This window comes from Sinohyriopsis cumingii, chromosome 13 (assembly GCF_028554795.1).
Source record: "Sinohyriopsis cumingii isolate HCF-2022 chromosome 13, ASM2855479v2, whole genome shotgun sequence".
NCBI classification, from domain to species: Eukaryota; Metazoa; Mollusca; class Bivalvia; order Unionida; family Unionidae; genus Sinohyriopsis; species Sinohyriopsis cumingii.
Window position 1 is genome coordinate 76679203 of NC_142973.1, and position 16384 is coordinate 76695586.

The 16384-nt window shown below is 38.5% G+C and overlaps 1 protein-coding gene across 3 annotated transcripts in view; it reads right to left on the minus strand.

Annotated features, from left to right (window-relative positions):
• Positions 1–16384, minus strand: part of LOC149785851 (putative ATP-dependent RNA helicase TDRD12) — a 313410-nt gene that overhangs the window by 20182 nt on the left and 276844 nt on the right. For all 3 annotated transcript variants that reach the window (XM_089979811.1, XM_089979813.1, XM_089979812.1), the window contains 2 exons: positions 10444–10519; positions 8007–8107 (listed from right to left, as the gene is read on the minus strand). In XM_089979811.1, coding sequence (XP_089835937.1) covers positions 8007–8107; positions 10444–10519 — 177 coding nt within the window. The remainder of the gene's footprint in view (positions 1–8006; positions 8108–10443; positions 10520–16384) is intronic.

Sequence of the window (16384 nt, forward strand, 5' to 3'; positions counted from 1 at the left end):
CCATCAATGGCAAGTGTATTCTTATCAAACCATGGGAACTCATGCAATCAATGTGAAAGATAGTGACCATAGAACCAACTCTTACCCATCAATGGCAAGTGTATTTCATATCAAGGCATGGGAACTCATGCAATCAATGTGAAAGATAGTGACCATTGACCAAATCTTTCCCATCAATGGCAAGTGTATTTCATATCAAGCCATGGGAACTCATGCAATCAGTGTGAAAGATAGTGACCATTGACCAAATCTTACCCATCAATGGCATGTGTATTTCATATCAAGCCATGGGAACTCATGCAATCAGTGTGAAAGATAGTGACCATAGGACCACATCTTACCCATCAATGGCATGTGTATTTCATATCAAGCCATGGGAACTCATGCAATCAGTGTGAAAGATAGTGACCATAGGACCAAATTGTAGCCCATCAATGGCAAGTGTATTTCATATCAAGCCATGGTAACTCATGTAATCAATGTGAAAGATAGTGACAATAGGACCACACTGTAACTACCTAGGGTATATGCACTTCATAATGAGTTATGAGAACTTGTTCAATCAAAGTAAAACACAGTAATGATAGAATCACATCTTAGCCATCAAGGTTACTAAACAGAGTGATCACTCATCTTAGCCTTCAAGGTTACTAAACAGAGTGATCACTCATCTTAGCCATCAAGGTTACTAAACAGAGTGATCACTCATCTTAGCCTTCAAGGTTACTAAACAGAGTGATCACTCATCTTAGTCATCAAGGGTACTAAACAGAGTGATCACTCATCTTAGCCATCAAGGGTATGAAACAGAGTGATCACTCATCTTAGCCATCAAAGGTACAAAACATTGATCACTCATCTTAGCCATCAAGGGTACTAAACAGAGTGATCACTCATCTTAGCCATCAAGGGTATGAAACAGAGTGATCACTCATCTTAGCCATCAAAGGTACAAAACAGTGATCACTCATCTTAGCCATCAAGGGTACTAAACAGTGATCACTCATCTTAGCCATCATGGGTATGAAACAGAGTGATCACTCATCTTAGCCATCATGGGTATGAAACAGAGTGATTGCTCATCTTAGCCATCAAAGGTACTAAACAGTGATCACTCATCTTAGCCATCAAGGGTACTAAACAGAGTGATCACTCATCTTAGCCATCAAGGGTATGAAACAGTGATCAATCACCTTAGCCATCAAGGGTACTAAATAAAATGATCACTCATCTTAGCCATCAAAGTACTAAACAGAGTGATCACTCATCTTAGCCATCAAGGGAATGAAACAGGATCACTTCTTAGCCATCAAGGGTAGGAAACAGTGATTACTCATCTTAGCCATCATGGGTACAAAACAGAGTGATCACTCATCTTAGCCATCATGGGTATAAAACAGAGTGATCACTCATCTTAGACATCATGGGTATGAAACAGAGTGATCACCCATCTTAGCCATCAAAGGTACTAAACAGAGTGATCACTCACCTTAGCCATCACAGGTATGAAACAGTGATCACTCATCTTTGCCATCAATGATACTAAACAGAGTGATCACTCATCTTAGCCATCAAGGGTATGAAACTGATCACTCATCTTAGCCATCAAAGGTACTAAACAGAGTGATCACTGATCTTAGCCATCAAGGGTACAAAACAGAGTGATCACTCATCTTAGCCATCAAGGGTATGAAACAGTGATCACTCATCTTAGTCATCAAGGGTACAAAATAGAATGATCACTCATCTTAGCCATCAAGGGTATGAAACAGAGTGATCACTCATCTTAGCCATCAAGGGTATGAAACAGTGATCACTTATCTTAGCCATCATGGGTATGAAACAGAATGATCACCCATCTTAGCCATCAAAGGTACTAAACAGAGTGACCACTCATCTTAGCCATTAAGGGTACTAAACAGAGTGATCACTCCTCTTAGCCATCAAGGGCAATAAACAGAGGAATCACTCATCTTAGCCATCAAGTGTATGAAACAGAGTGATCACTCATCTTAGCCATCATGGTATGAAACAGAGTGATCACTCATCTTAGCCATCAAGGGTATGAAAGAGTGATCACTCATCTTAGCCATCAAAGGTACAAAACATTGATCACTCATCTTAGCCATCAAGGGTACTAAACAGTGATCACTCATTTTAGCCATAAAGGGTATGAAACAGTGATCACTCATCTTAGTCATCAAGGGTACAAAATAGAATGATCACTCATCTTAGCCATCATGGGTATGAAACAGAGTGATCACTCATCTTAGCCATCAAGGGTATGAAACAGTGATCACTTATCTTAGCCATCATGGGTATGAAACAGAGTGATCACCCATCTTAGCCATCAAAGGTACTAAACAGAGTGACCACTCATCTTAGCCATCAAGTGTATGAAACAGTGTGATCACTCATCTTAGCCATCATGGGTATGAAACTGAGTGATCACTCATCTTAGCCATCAAGGGTATGAAACAGTGGTCACTCATCTTTGCCATCAAAGGTACTAAACAGAGTGATCACTCATCTTAGCCATCAAGGGTATGAAACAGTGATCACTCATCTTAGCCATCAAAGGTACTAAACAGTGATCACTGATCTTAGCCATCAAGGGTACAAAACAGAGTGATCACTCATCTTAGCCATCAAGGGTATGAAACAGTGATCACTCATCTTAGTCATCAAGGGTACAAAATAGAATGATCACTCATCTTAGCCATCATGGGTATGAAACAGACTGATCACTCATCTTGGCCATCAAGGGTATGAAACAGTGATCACTTATCTTAGCCATCATGGGTATAAAACAGGGTGATCACTCATCTTAGCCATCAAGTGTACTAAACAGAGTGATCACTCCTCTCAGCCATCAAGGGCACTAAACAGAGGAATCATTCATCTTAGCCATCAAGTGTACTAAACTGAGTGATCACTCCTCTTAGCCATCAAGGGCACTAAACAGAGGAATCACTCATCTTAGCCATCAAGTGTATGAAATAGTGTGATCACTCATCTTAGCCATCATGGGTATGAAACTGAGTGATCACTCATCTTAGCCATCAAGGGTATGAAACAGTGGTCACTCATCGTAGCCATCAAAGGTACAAAATATTGATCACTCATCTTAGCCATCAAGGGTACTAAACAGTGATCACTCATCTTCGCCATCAAGGGTCTGAAACAGTGATCACTCATCTTAGCCATCATGGGTATAAAACAGAGTGATCACTCATCTTAGACATCAAGTGTACTAAACAGAGTGATCACTCCTCTTAGCCATCAAGGGCACTAAACAGAGGAATCACTCATCTTAGCCATCAAAAATATGAAACAGAGTGATCACTCACCTTAGCCATCATGGGTATGAAACAGAGTGATCACTCATCTTAGCCATCAAGGGTATGAAACAGTGATCACTCATCTTAGCCATCAAACGTACAAAACATTGATCACTCATCTTAGCCATCAAGGGTACTAAATAGAATGATCACTCATCTTAGCCATCAAGGGTACTAAACAGAGTGATCACACATCTTAGCCATCAAGGGTATGAAACAGTGACCAATCACCTTAGCCATCAAGGGTACTAAACAGAGTGATCACACATCTTAGCCATCAAGGGTATGAAACAGTGACCAATCATCTTAGCCATCAAGGGTACTAAACAGAGTGATCACTCATCTTAGCCATCATGGGTATGAAACAGAGTGATCACTCATCTTAGCCATCAAGGGTATGAAACAGTGATCACTCATCTTAGCCATCATAGGTATAAAACAGAGTGATCACTCATCTTAACCATCATGGGTATGAAACAGAGTGATCACTCATCATTGCCATCAAAGGTACTAAACAGAGTGATAACTCATCTTAGCCATCAAGGGTACTAAATAGAATGATCACCCATCTTAGCCGTCAATGGTACTAAACAGAGTGATCACTCATCTTAACCATGAAGGGTGTGAAACAGAGTGATCACTTATCTTAGCCATCAAAGGTTCTAAACAGAGTGATCACTCATCTTAGCCATCAAGGGTATGAAACAGTGATCACTCATCTTAGCCATCATGGGTATGAAACAGACTGATCACTCATCATTGCCATCAAAGGTACTAAACAGAGTGATAACTCATCTTAGCCATCAAGGGTACTAAATAGAATGATCACTCATCTTAGCCATCAAGGATACTAAACAGAGTAATCACTCATCTTAGCCATCAAGGGTACTAAATAGAATGATCACTCATCTTAGCCATCAAGGATACTAAACAGAGTAATCACTCATCTTAGCCATCAAGGGTACTAAATAGAATGATCACTCATCTTAGCCATCAAGGGTACTAAACAGAGTGATCACTCATCTTAGCCATCATGGGTATGAAACAGTGATCACTTATCTTAGCCATCATGGGTATAAAACAGAGTGGTCACTCATCTTAGCCATCAAGGGTATGAAACAGTGATCACTTATCTTAGCCATCATGGGTATAAAACAGAGTGGTCACTCATCTTAGCCATCAAGTGTATGAAACAGAGTGATCACTCATCTTAACAATCATGGGTATGAAACAGTGATCACTCATCTTAGCCATCATGGGTATGAAACAGTGATCACTCATCTTAGCCATGAAAGGTACTCAACAGTGATCACTCATCTTAGCCATGAAGGGTATGAAACAGTGATCACTCATCTTAGCCATCAATGGTACGAAACAGAGTGATCACTCATCTTAGCCATCAAGGGTATGAAACAGAGTGATCACTCATCTTAGACATCAAGGGTACTAAACAGAGTGATCACACATCTTAGCCATGAAGGGTACTAAACTCAGTCATCACAGTTTCACATCTTAAACAATGATTATATATAATTTATCAACAGGGTCAAGGTCGACAATCATTGTAATTTGTCCAAAAACAAAAATGATCAATAAAATAAATACAAAATTTGCAGATGATAGGAAAATATAAAAATTATGACAAAAATAAGCAAACTCAATTAATAATGTTCAGTCTGCAGAAAAATCTGCAGGTCTAGTCGCATTATTTTAATTTATATTAAACAGCTAAGATAAACAGATTATATTCCTGTGAACTCCTTAAAAAAATCTTCAGCTATGAAGATAGAAGAAAGTATTGGTGATCTATTAAATAAACTTTGATTAAAATATGTGAACAGTATTATCTGATAAAATAATACTTTTCTGGTTAATCTTGTCAATTCATATGTATGATCTCAGTATGGATACTACAAAAAACCTTACTGAATATGTACAACTGGACTGATAGAAAAACAAACCAACAAAACACATACGCACAAGATGGCTTTATACTTCTCAAAATCCATTATTAGCTAACGGCTAAGAATTGTACCAAACAACAGAAGCTAAACACAATTGTTGAAAAGTTGAAGTAATATACACCACTCCCTCGATAACTCGCGCACAACGGGGTCCAAAAACATCGATAGCACTATAAGTGAGGGCACAAGTTACCGAGGGACCTATAAAAAAAACTAATAAAGAGATGGACATCGACAGAGAGAGGCGAAGGGGGGGGTTGCATTGTTAAATACTCGTTTTATAATCGTACTGAAAATAACTGTGAAGAAATATTTCTTTATAAAGGTGTTGTTCGTTTTTCTTTATAAATTACCTTTAATTTCTGGATAAAGTATCTTGAAAAGATCGTAAAAACAAACATTATTCCACGAGGTATTAGTACTCTTAACATGTGTATCGCTAAACACATTGTGTATTACGTCACCGCTTTTTGTGTTGATTTGGATACATTCTAGTTTTATTGTTTGTTCAAAATGAATCAAGATTTCTTTTATCAAAAAAGATAACATTCATATCGAAAAACGACGTCGAAACTTGTGTTGCTCTAAAAAAAAAATCTGCTATCACTAGATAGATAGATAGATAGATAGATAGATAGAGTAAAATGTAAAAAAAAAAAAATTCACAAAAATAAACCATTACCAACCATGAATTTAATAGGTCTAAACGTCAGACACATAAAAAAAAAAAAAAAAAATTTTTAAATACAAATACGCGAGTGAGAATACGACAATATTTGCTAGGCAATTGTCTAATAGCAGTAGAGCTTTCTCCTCTAAGCCCCTGGATCGCAGGTGGTTTCTGACGGCGGGGACAAACATCTTAGAAAACCACTCCGTAAATATTGTTGCAGTCATCCATGCATTTCCACTATTTCTATATACAAATGGAAGGGTGTCCATATTCATGTGATGAAAACAATGGGGAGACTTGTATTTGCCAACACATAATGGTTTCATTTTATGTGTGCCAGTTTTGTTAACACAAAACAAAAGTGTTAATCTCTCTTTGTTCAGCTTGAAACCCTCATTTTTGTGTGTATCATCTCTGGTAGCTAGAGTTTTGTCTGGCATCATCCGATAGCATAGACCAGCCTCATCACAATTATAAACTTGGTCATCTGTATATCCATCACGGGTCAGTATCTCTCGGAGTTGGTTGGGATAACTAGATGCGGCCGCCTGATTTGCTGAGCATATCTCTCCCGACAACGAATTTTGTTTTATTCCATGTCGGCGCTGGAATCTCCAAAGCCATCCATGGCTTGTCATGAAATCTGAATCAGTATCCATAGTTTTGGCCATTTTCTCTGCCTGGGCCTTGAGAATTGTTCCCGAAATCGGAACACCTTGTTCACGTTGCTGTGTGAACCAGGTGTACACAGCATCATCTAATTTTGTGTCGTTTGCAGTGCGTGCCCGTTTCCGTTTAAATCCATCATTAGAATCAACTTCATGCAAATAATCCCGAAATTTCTGCTCATCCTTGAGCCAGCCTCTGAGTGTCGACTCGGCAAGTTTAAGTCCACTACAAACGTTTGATCTTGATTCCCATTACGAACCCTCTCTATGACAGTAAGCTTTTCATTCACCGAGTACGCCTTTCGCTTGATTCCCTTGCTCTCCATGATCACATTTACAAATGATTAGGATAAATTACTGATTAATATATACTTTAATGACAATAAGTACATACTATTTGAAACCATGTTCGATTGGTCCAATTAAATTGATTGATGTTGAGACACGATATTGACCACAAGAGTTTATGCATGTAGGATTTGCATTCCTTTGAACTTTTGTATTTTTGTACATCTTTTACCTGATTTGATACAAAAGACCGACTTAACGTGATAAAACAAAGCAGGTCTATTTTAATTGATTTTTACAATGCAACAAACACTTCCCCAAGTCGTTGATCAAAACGCAGCCGGCACTTAATTAGGTTCTCAAAGATGTGCTCGCGGGCATCGATGTGACGGTCAATTGACTCTTTTCATGTTTGAATAGAAGAGAACATGCAACGATTATAGTGCTTACACTGCAACACAATGAAAAGATTAAAACACTAATTTTCCCTGACAAGACATATTTAATTAGTGTTCATTTCATTCAGTGTTGCCACCTGTTAGCATTTACTATAATTCATTGATTGCTGTTTTGCCGTATACATATACAGTATTATTATTTACAGTGAACTGAGAAAATATTTTTTCTGATAAAATCTAACAAGACATGTGATTCCTTATTAAAACCTGAAAATTTCACGATGCTGATTCTAACTTTTCGGGCACTAACCGCCATTTTCGACAATAAAACGGGCGATATATCAAGGTTTCATTCACCAGTTCTGATCATGATTTTCTTCATTTTTTATAAATATTTTCTTTAAAAAAAAAACAGGATCCACGCCGGACACCGCGTTATAAGCGGGTTCGCGAGTTATCAGGGCGCGAGTTATCGAGGGAGCGGTGTATCTTTGTTCTTTCTTCCCTACATTCCATTTTAATGAAAAATATAGAAAATTATTTGCATAATATTAATAAACACTTCAATGACATCATGTATAAAGGATTTATTAAATATGACCAATTTGGAAACTTAAATTTAAATATGCAGTCTCTGATTAACTAATATGGCATATGATGCAATAAAAATTTACCTTGACAAAACTGGGACTATTTCTTTTTCCAAAAGAAAAGTTTTGTTTTTCCTCCTGACAGCAGCAAAACTGTCACACAATGTAATGGCGATTCTAATGCACTGCAGAAAAAAATGACAAAATATAGACATTTTAGGAAATAGCTAGACTGACGAAATATAGACATTTTAGGAAATAGCTAGACTGACAAAATATAGACATTTTAGGAAATAGCTGCATTGACAAAATAGACATTTTAGGAAATAGCTGCAGATTGGATCAGTCAAACTACAAGGAATGGCCAAGTCTAGCATTACAAGCATTCTTCAGAGCCAGGTGTCTCACATGGCCAAGTCTAGCATTACAAACGTTCTTCAGAACCAGCTGACTCACAGGTTTCCATGCAATGACGTATGCCTGACACCGACTTAAGATAACTTTAATACAATCCTGTAACCGTAACAACCATGCCAATTCACCACTGAAAAGTAATATCTATGTCTAATGCCGATGCAGACAAAAATGTATGTGCAAAAGCAAATCTGTACTCTGTGTGAGATACATATAAAAACACCAACCTGTACTCTGTGTGAGATACATATAAAAAAGCCAATAAGTACTCTGTGTGGGATATACATAAAAACACCAACTTATACTCTGTGTGGGATAAAAAAGTCAACCTGTACTCTGTGTGGGAAACATATAAAAATGCCATCTTGTAGTCTGTGTGGGATACATATAAAAAAGCCAACTTGTACTCTATGTGGGATACATATAAAAATGCCAACTTGTACTCTGTGTGCGATTCATATAAAAAAGCCAACCTGTACTCCGTGTGGGATACATATAAAAAGGACAACCTGTACTCTGTTTGGGATACATATAAAAATGCCAACCTGTACTCTGTGTGGGATACATATAAAAATGCCATCTTGTACTCTGTGTGGGATATATATAAAAATGCCAACCTGTACTCTGTGTGGGATACATATAAAAAGGACAACCTGTAATCTGTGTGGGATACATACAAAAATGCCATCTTATACTCTGTGTGGGATATATAAAAGCCAACCTGTACACTGTGTGGGATACATATAAAAAGACCAACCTGTTCTCTGTGTGGGATACATATAAAAAGGCCAACCTGTATTCTGTGTGGGGAAAATAAAAAAGCCAACCTGTACACTGTGTGAGATACATGTAAAAAAGCCAACCTGTAGTCTGTGTGGGATACATATAAAAACGTCAACCTGTTCACTGTGTGGGATACATAGAAAAAGGACAACCTGTACTCTGTGTGGGATACATATAAAAAAAACCAACCTGTTCACTGTGTGGGATACATAAAAAAGCCAACTTGTAGACTGTGTGAGATACATATAAAAAGCCAACCTGTAATCTGTGTGGGATACATATAAAAAGGCCAACATGTTCACTGAGTGGGATGCATATAAAAAGGCCAACATGTACTCTGTGTGGGATACATAAAAAGCCAACTTGTAGACTGTGTGAGATACATATATAAAAAAAACAACCTTTACTCTGTGTGGGATACATATAAAAGGCCAACCTCTACTCTCTGTGGGATACATATAAAAAGGCCAACCTCTACTCTGTGTGGGATACATATAAAAAGGCCAAACTGTACACTGTGTGGGGTACATATAAAAAGGCCAATCTGTTCACTGTGTGGGATACATATAAAAAGGCCAACCTGTACTCTGTGTGGGATACATAAAAAAGCCAACATGTAGACTGCATGGGATACATATAAAAAAGCCAACCGTACTATGTGGGATACATATAAAAAAGCCAACATGTAGACTGCATGGGATACATATAAAAAAGCCAACCTGTACACTGTGTGGGATACATATAAAAAAGCCAACCTGTACACTGTGTGGGGTACAAAAAAAAGTAATCTATACATCATTCCTCCCTCTTTGACCCCAATGTCGACAGTGTAGACAAACATCTTCTTGACAGTGCACTGTATATACATTGTGGTACTAGTCAACTGAAGCACAAAGTAAAACATGGCAACATGAAACACTTGTGACAAAAATATATGGGAAGTAAATGTATACAAGGTAATTGTAAACTACACACCCATACAAGGTAACTGTAAGCTACACACCCATACAAGGTAATTGTAGCTACACACCCATACATGGTAATTGTTAGCTACACACCCATACAAGGTAAATGTAAGCTACACACCCATACAAGGTAATTGTTAGCTTATACACCTATACAAGGTAATTGTTAGCTACATACCCATACAAGGTAACTGTTAGCTACACACCCTTAATTATTAGCTACACACCTATACAAGGTAATTGTTAGCTACACACCCTTAATTATTAGCTACACACTCATACAAGGTAATTGTAAACTACACACCCATACAAGGTAATTGTAAACTACACACCCATACAAGTCATTGTAAGCTACACACCTTATCTGAGGTAGATTGGCCAAGAGTCTTCACAATCACTTCTATTAGACTCTCTTTCTTCAGCTCTGGGTGGGAACTGACAAATATAACAAGACATTATTCATTATATCTGTGCAGCATAATTTTCATAAAATTATATTACTCTTTATAGTTTTGACATTAACAAGATTCTGAAGTGGGTCAGATAGTGCTCATTTCACGTACACTGGTCTGAAAGGCAAAATGTAGTAATAAAGCAGGTAACTTAGACTGAAAGACACCGCTAGCAAGTTAATTTTGTTCTTGCGGTTTTGGGTTTAAGGCCATTTTTCAGCACATGATGGGCTATACATGGTGACCAGGACAACTGATGGAGAAAAAGCTGAGAAGCCCCCGTAAGAACTGACCCATGGGACGTTACTGGCAAACCTTCTCACAAACATTGGCCAAGACTGAGACTTGAACCCATGCAGACAAAGGTGAGACAGGAGTGATCATTAAAAGCAAGCACTTTAGACCACTCTGCCACCCAGGGCCCCTGTTAATTTTAAACTGCCTGATAGAAATTTGTGTTATTTGACATGCTGTTATCTGTGGTTTTATTTTGAATAGCCTGAGCTGGACTAGATGATGCATTAGCATCTCTTGTATGAATGTAAAAGGTGTTCACACAAGGACTCTATCTACCAAATTTGGTCTGATATGCAAAGGCAGTTTTGGAGATTAAGGTGCCCTGTGTCAGCTTTTATACATGTTAGCAACAATATCTATACTTTATGGGAATTAAGTATCATTTATTGGTTTTCAACCTGGTTTCTATCAAAATTGACCCAGCTTTTCCATAAAAGTAACATATCTATTGCTAAGGAAGCCACACCACTGTTTGGAGCATTGTCCTGAACACAGCTTAGACAAAGCATATGCTAAAAAAATTCCTACAAAGTCAGATACAAACTGGCTAGGTTGTTCTGGAAGAGAAGTCAAAAATAAGTTTTCCAATTTGGTTTCTATGGGAGTCACCCAAATTTTGGTAGATCATGACCTAAGGAACATTCCTACCAATTTGGACTGAAATTGTCCAGCTGGCTTTTGGGAAGTAAAAAAACAGCCAAGTTAAAGAATGATGCACTCCAAGTCATACCATAAAGTAACACGATAACCATGAACAGCACTCCTACATGTAAGAACTAGTAGGGCATGGCTGACTCTGCAAATGATTGTTCAATGGGTCTCAATAACCTGGACCTTTAGTAAAGGTATGCAGTGTTAAACTAAAGTTACTGTTCAGAAACCATTGTGTATTTTCTTATTAGACTTACCATACTTGTGACCTCTGACCTGAAGACCCCAGAATCAATAGGTGTCTTTATTACCCTAAGTGCAAGACATCCACAAAGTTTGCTCAAGGAGCTTACTCTAGATGTTACTCTGCAAAACCCATTTTTCTTTGAGCCAAACTAACCATGACTATTCAGCTAACCACAAAGTTCAGTCCAGGTCCATAGAAGCAATATTTTTGTGCAGAACCATTTTTCTTCTTTCAATCACAGTGACCTTCATCTTTGACCTTGAAACTGACAGGCTTTTTCCTTAACCTTAGTGCAAGCTATCCACTAAGTTTGGTCCATGCATGTAACATAGAACTAATGTTATTGTGGGGAAGCCATTTTTCTTCTTTCAGTTAGCAACTATAATCATTGACCTATTGACCCTATCAATAGTTTTGTCCATACTCCGAGTACAAGCTATGGACAAAAGAATGGTGCGGTTATGTGATGCAAACCCAGTACATGTCGTACACTTAGTATTTACTGTGCAGAAACCATATTTCTCTTTTCAGTCACAGTGATCATGACCTCTTCTTTACCCCAAGTACAAGCCATCCACAAAGTCTGGCAAAGGTACATGCTGTAGAAACATGGAAATAAAAAAGTTTACTTACAGACAGGGTCACAGGATAAGACACTTTGAATTAAATTGAAACTAGAGATGTGTCAATGGCAAATGGATGCACCATTTCGTACCTGAAAACTGATATAAACGCAAAACCTACCCAAAATAGGAAAGACGGACAATTAAAACTATATACTTTGACCAATGTTGTGGTACCTATCTGCCAACCTGCCTACCCCTACATTATTCTTTATCTGCATATATATCAACCCAACAAGCTTACTGCAGTAAAACATGGATTAACCATATTTATCCAGAGTTGACTGGTTATGCAGATCATTAAAGTATATGTGAAGAAAACTTATCCAATTAGATCATACAGTCTGACTTTAAAATAGTCCATTCAGATCAAACAGTCTGGCTTTACCACAATCCATCAAAAATAATAGTTTGAATTTACAACCTCAACCCATTCTGAAAATGCAGTTTGGCTTCACAGCAATAAATTTTAAAAAATACAATTTGACTTCACGGCAATAAATTTAAAAAAATGCAGTTTGGCTTCACAGCAATAAATTTTAAAAAATGCAGTTTGGCTTCACGGCAATAAATTTTAAAAAATGCAGTTTGGCTTCACGGCAATAAATTTTAAAAAATGCAGTTTGGCTTCACGGCAATAAATTTTAAAAAATGCAGTTTGGCTTCACTACCACAGTATATTCTGATCATATAGTTCTGCTTTGCCACAGTTGATTACGATCATACAGTTTGGTTTCATTACCCCTATTCATTCATATCATATAGTTTCACATAACCATAATCCATTCCAATCATACAATCTGACTATATCCCAATCCATTCCAATCATACAATTTGACTTTACTAACACAATCCATTCTGATCATACAATTGGCCTTCCGAATAAAATCTATCCAAATCATAGTTTACTTCTACTACCACAATCTTTCCAAATCATACAGTTTGGCCTGACTACCTAGCCTGAACATCTCATGGGCAGAGCTCTCCTCTAAAAAAAACTTTATCACTTTATCATGTGTCCTTCATTTTTTTTTTTTGGGGGGGGTAAGGTGATTGGGTATAGCATAGACTCAACATCTTGGAAGAACTAGAGGTCCAAGAGTACCCAAGGTTGTTTATCTGGCTTGCCGATATTGGCCTAATAGCCAAATACATGGAAAGTTGTCCACATTCTCTGGTTATGATGCTTTCAATTAAACTCAGTAAAATCATGTTGAGTAATAGTGACGGAAAAGTTGCTGGAAGGTTTCTCTTTTGTTAGGGAGCTGTGGTGGCTCAGTGGTTAGCATGCCAGACTCAAAACTGAAAGTGTGCAAATTCAATTCCTACCATAAAACCAGCTTTGGCACTAAATAAATTTTTTGTGTTGCTGTGCTAAAAAGCACCAAGCCAAACCAATGATTCACATTACTTTTATCATATCTGTCAAATTCTGTTGAGAAGAATTTATAAGGTTTTTCAATATTAACTTAGAGCAGTTTTATTGGATGACACATTGGTTTCATTTCTACGTAAGACCTTCCTGCAGATATGCATTCTGTCAAATTTTGGTAAATATTAATCCAGCTGTTTTTGACCACAAATTGTTTTTCATTAGTAATAGTGGCCACATCTGACAGCAGTACTGTGTTCTTCATACGAAATTAAAATGAAGGCAAGAACAATTTTTGTTCAATCTGGTCAATTTTTTAGCATTTATATACAAGAAAATTATTTTTTAGCATGTTTTTGTTTCTTTTCAGTAAAAGCAGCTATATCAATTAACAGGTCAACAATAAATAAACTAATTGGCAAACATGAATTCCAGCATGATTTCTGTAAAATGTTGTTAAATTATACTGAGCTGTATTTGAGAAGTCATTTTAAATTTCTCAGCTTAACTAATAGCAGTTGCAACTGAATAAGGAATTGTCATTGGCACATATAAATAAGCAATAGTGAAAGTGATCATTGGTAAAGATAAATAGGCAATTGTCCAAGTAATTATTTGTACAAATAAATAAGCAATTGTCATTGGTATATATAAATAAGCAATTGTCTAAGTAAAAATCACTGATACATATAAATAAGCAATTGTTGAAGTAATCTCTGGTACATACAAATAAGAAATTGTCTAAGTAATCATTGACACATAAAATTTCAACGTGGATCTACCTCATTTGTATTTATTTAAAAGACCTTGATGCAAATTTGTTTGTGTCAAAGCAGATCAAATTCTAAATTGTTTTCTTTAGAAAAGGTAATTTAAAGGTTTTCTCATTTAGTGAAGATGGACATGTGATTGCAGATCAGCATAATATATATATATATAGAGAGAGAGAGAGAGAGAGGCTGAATTTAGCATTTTGGCCAAATTAGAAGAAAATTAAATGAACTGGCTAAAATTTTCAAGAGTGATTTGCTAAAATTGGAGTTTTGTATTGTTATAGTAATGGTATAGAGGTGTGTGCAAGGTCTGGGCCTGACGTCCCACTCACAAAAGGAAAGTAAAGTGTTGATCACAGCCTCTCCTTTCCAGGTGTAGTGATCACTGTGGGACCACTGTCTGGCTCTGCTGGGTAGGAGGTAACTTGCATATGGCCTCTCCTACACTACTGTGTCCACAGCAGCACCTTCATGCGGGGCCCCCTGTTTTCACAGAGCCTGCTGTGTGGCACGACTAAGTACCCAGTGGTGTAACTGGGTGGGCAGACTGGGCTCGTTAGCCTTGGCAGGCAGCCAGTCTAAGAGAAGGAAAACTCTTGACTCCAAACCCAGGCAGATGGAGCTCGTTAGCCATCTCAGGCAGTTCATATAGGAGAAGGAAACTCTGATTCCAAACCCACCTATCAAGTCCCAGCCATTGGATGATGGCTCCGCTGCCTTGTGGATATCTTCGGGAGAAGGAAAGGCTATGAGAGTAAAGCCAGACAGAAAATCCAGAGTGAAGCCCCTAAGGCAGCTGGGTGTCAGCTACAACTTCTTTCTGGCAGCTCCTGCATCTGAACAAATGCCAAATGTCATGCTCAGCATTCCTTTGGACCCCACCAGCAAGGACAAGAGGGGGATCCTGATGTCTGGGCAGCAAAGGATCACCATACTCCACACCCAGGCTTGCGCCCTGGAGAGGTCACACCAGTCTTGCTACTGAGCGAGGAAACTGGCAGCCTATGAGTTATAAGTCCCACCCAATTGGCATGGGGAAGGGGCACCACGGGTCAGCTTCGACAGTGGAAGGGATCATTGTGTCCCACTGGCCGACTACCGCCCGCCTCAAGCCAGGCAGCCCCTGGTCAGTAAGGTGTTGACCTGTCAACGTCTGCCTGTTCCAGTGGATGTCTGTAGCTCAGTGTGTTGCTCAGCATGACAAGCAGACGGAAATTTCACACCAGACAAATGAAACAAGAAACCAATAAAGAAGACTCCAGCTCTTCGATCTGCAAGCTGGAACATGTGCACCATGTGCATAGGCATCTCTGGTGACCTCAGGGAGACGGACAACACCAGTAAGTTGGCCATCATCAAAAGAGAAATCACCTGACTAAATATCAGCATAGCTGCCCTCCAGGATACCAGGCTCGCCTCTAGCAGCTCCCTCAGAGAGGAAAACTACACCTTCTTCTGGAAGGGGTGAGAACCTGAGGAGCCCCGCCAGCACGGAGTGAGCTTCACCATCAAAAACACCCTCCTGGCCTCGATTGAGCCTCCCTCAGGAGACAATGAGTGTCTCTTGTCCATCTGCCTCACCACTGCTGCAGGTCCTGTCAACATCCTCAATGTCTACACCCCCACCCTCATGTCTTCAGAAGACACAAAGGATCAGTTCTATGGGCAGCTGGATGAACAGATCAAAGGATGCCCCAAAGACAAACCACTATTCCTCTTCAACAACTTTAATGCCAGAGTAGGTGTGGACCACAAGTCATGGCCTACCTGCCTGAAAATCATGGCACTGAAAAGACCAATGAAAACGGTCAGGACTTCTGGAGATGTGCACCTACCATGACCTGTGCATCACAAAAACCTTCTTCAAGTGTAAACCACAACACAG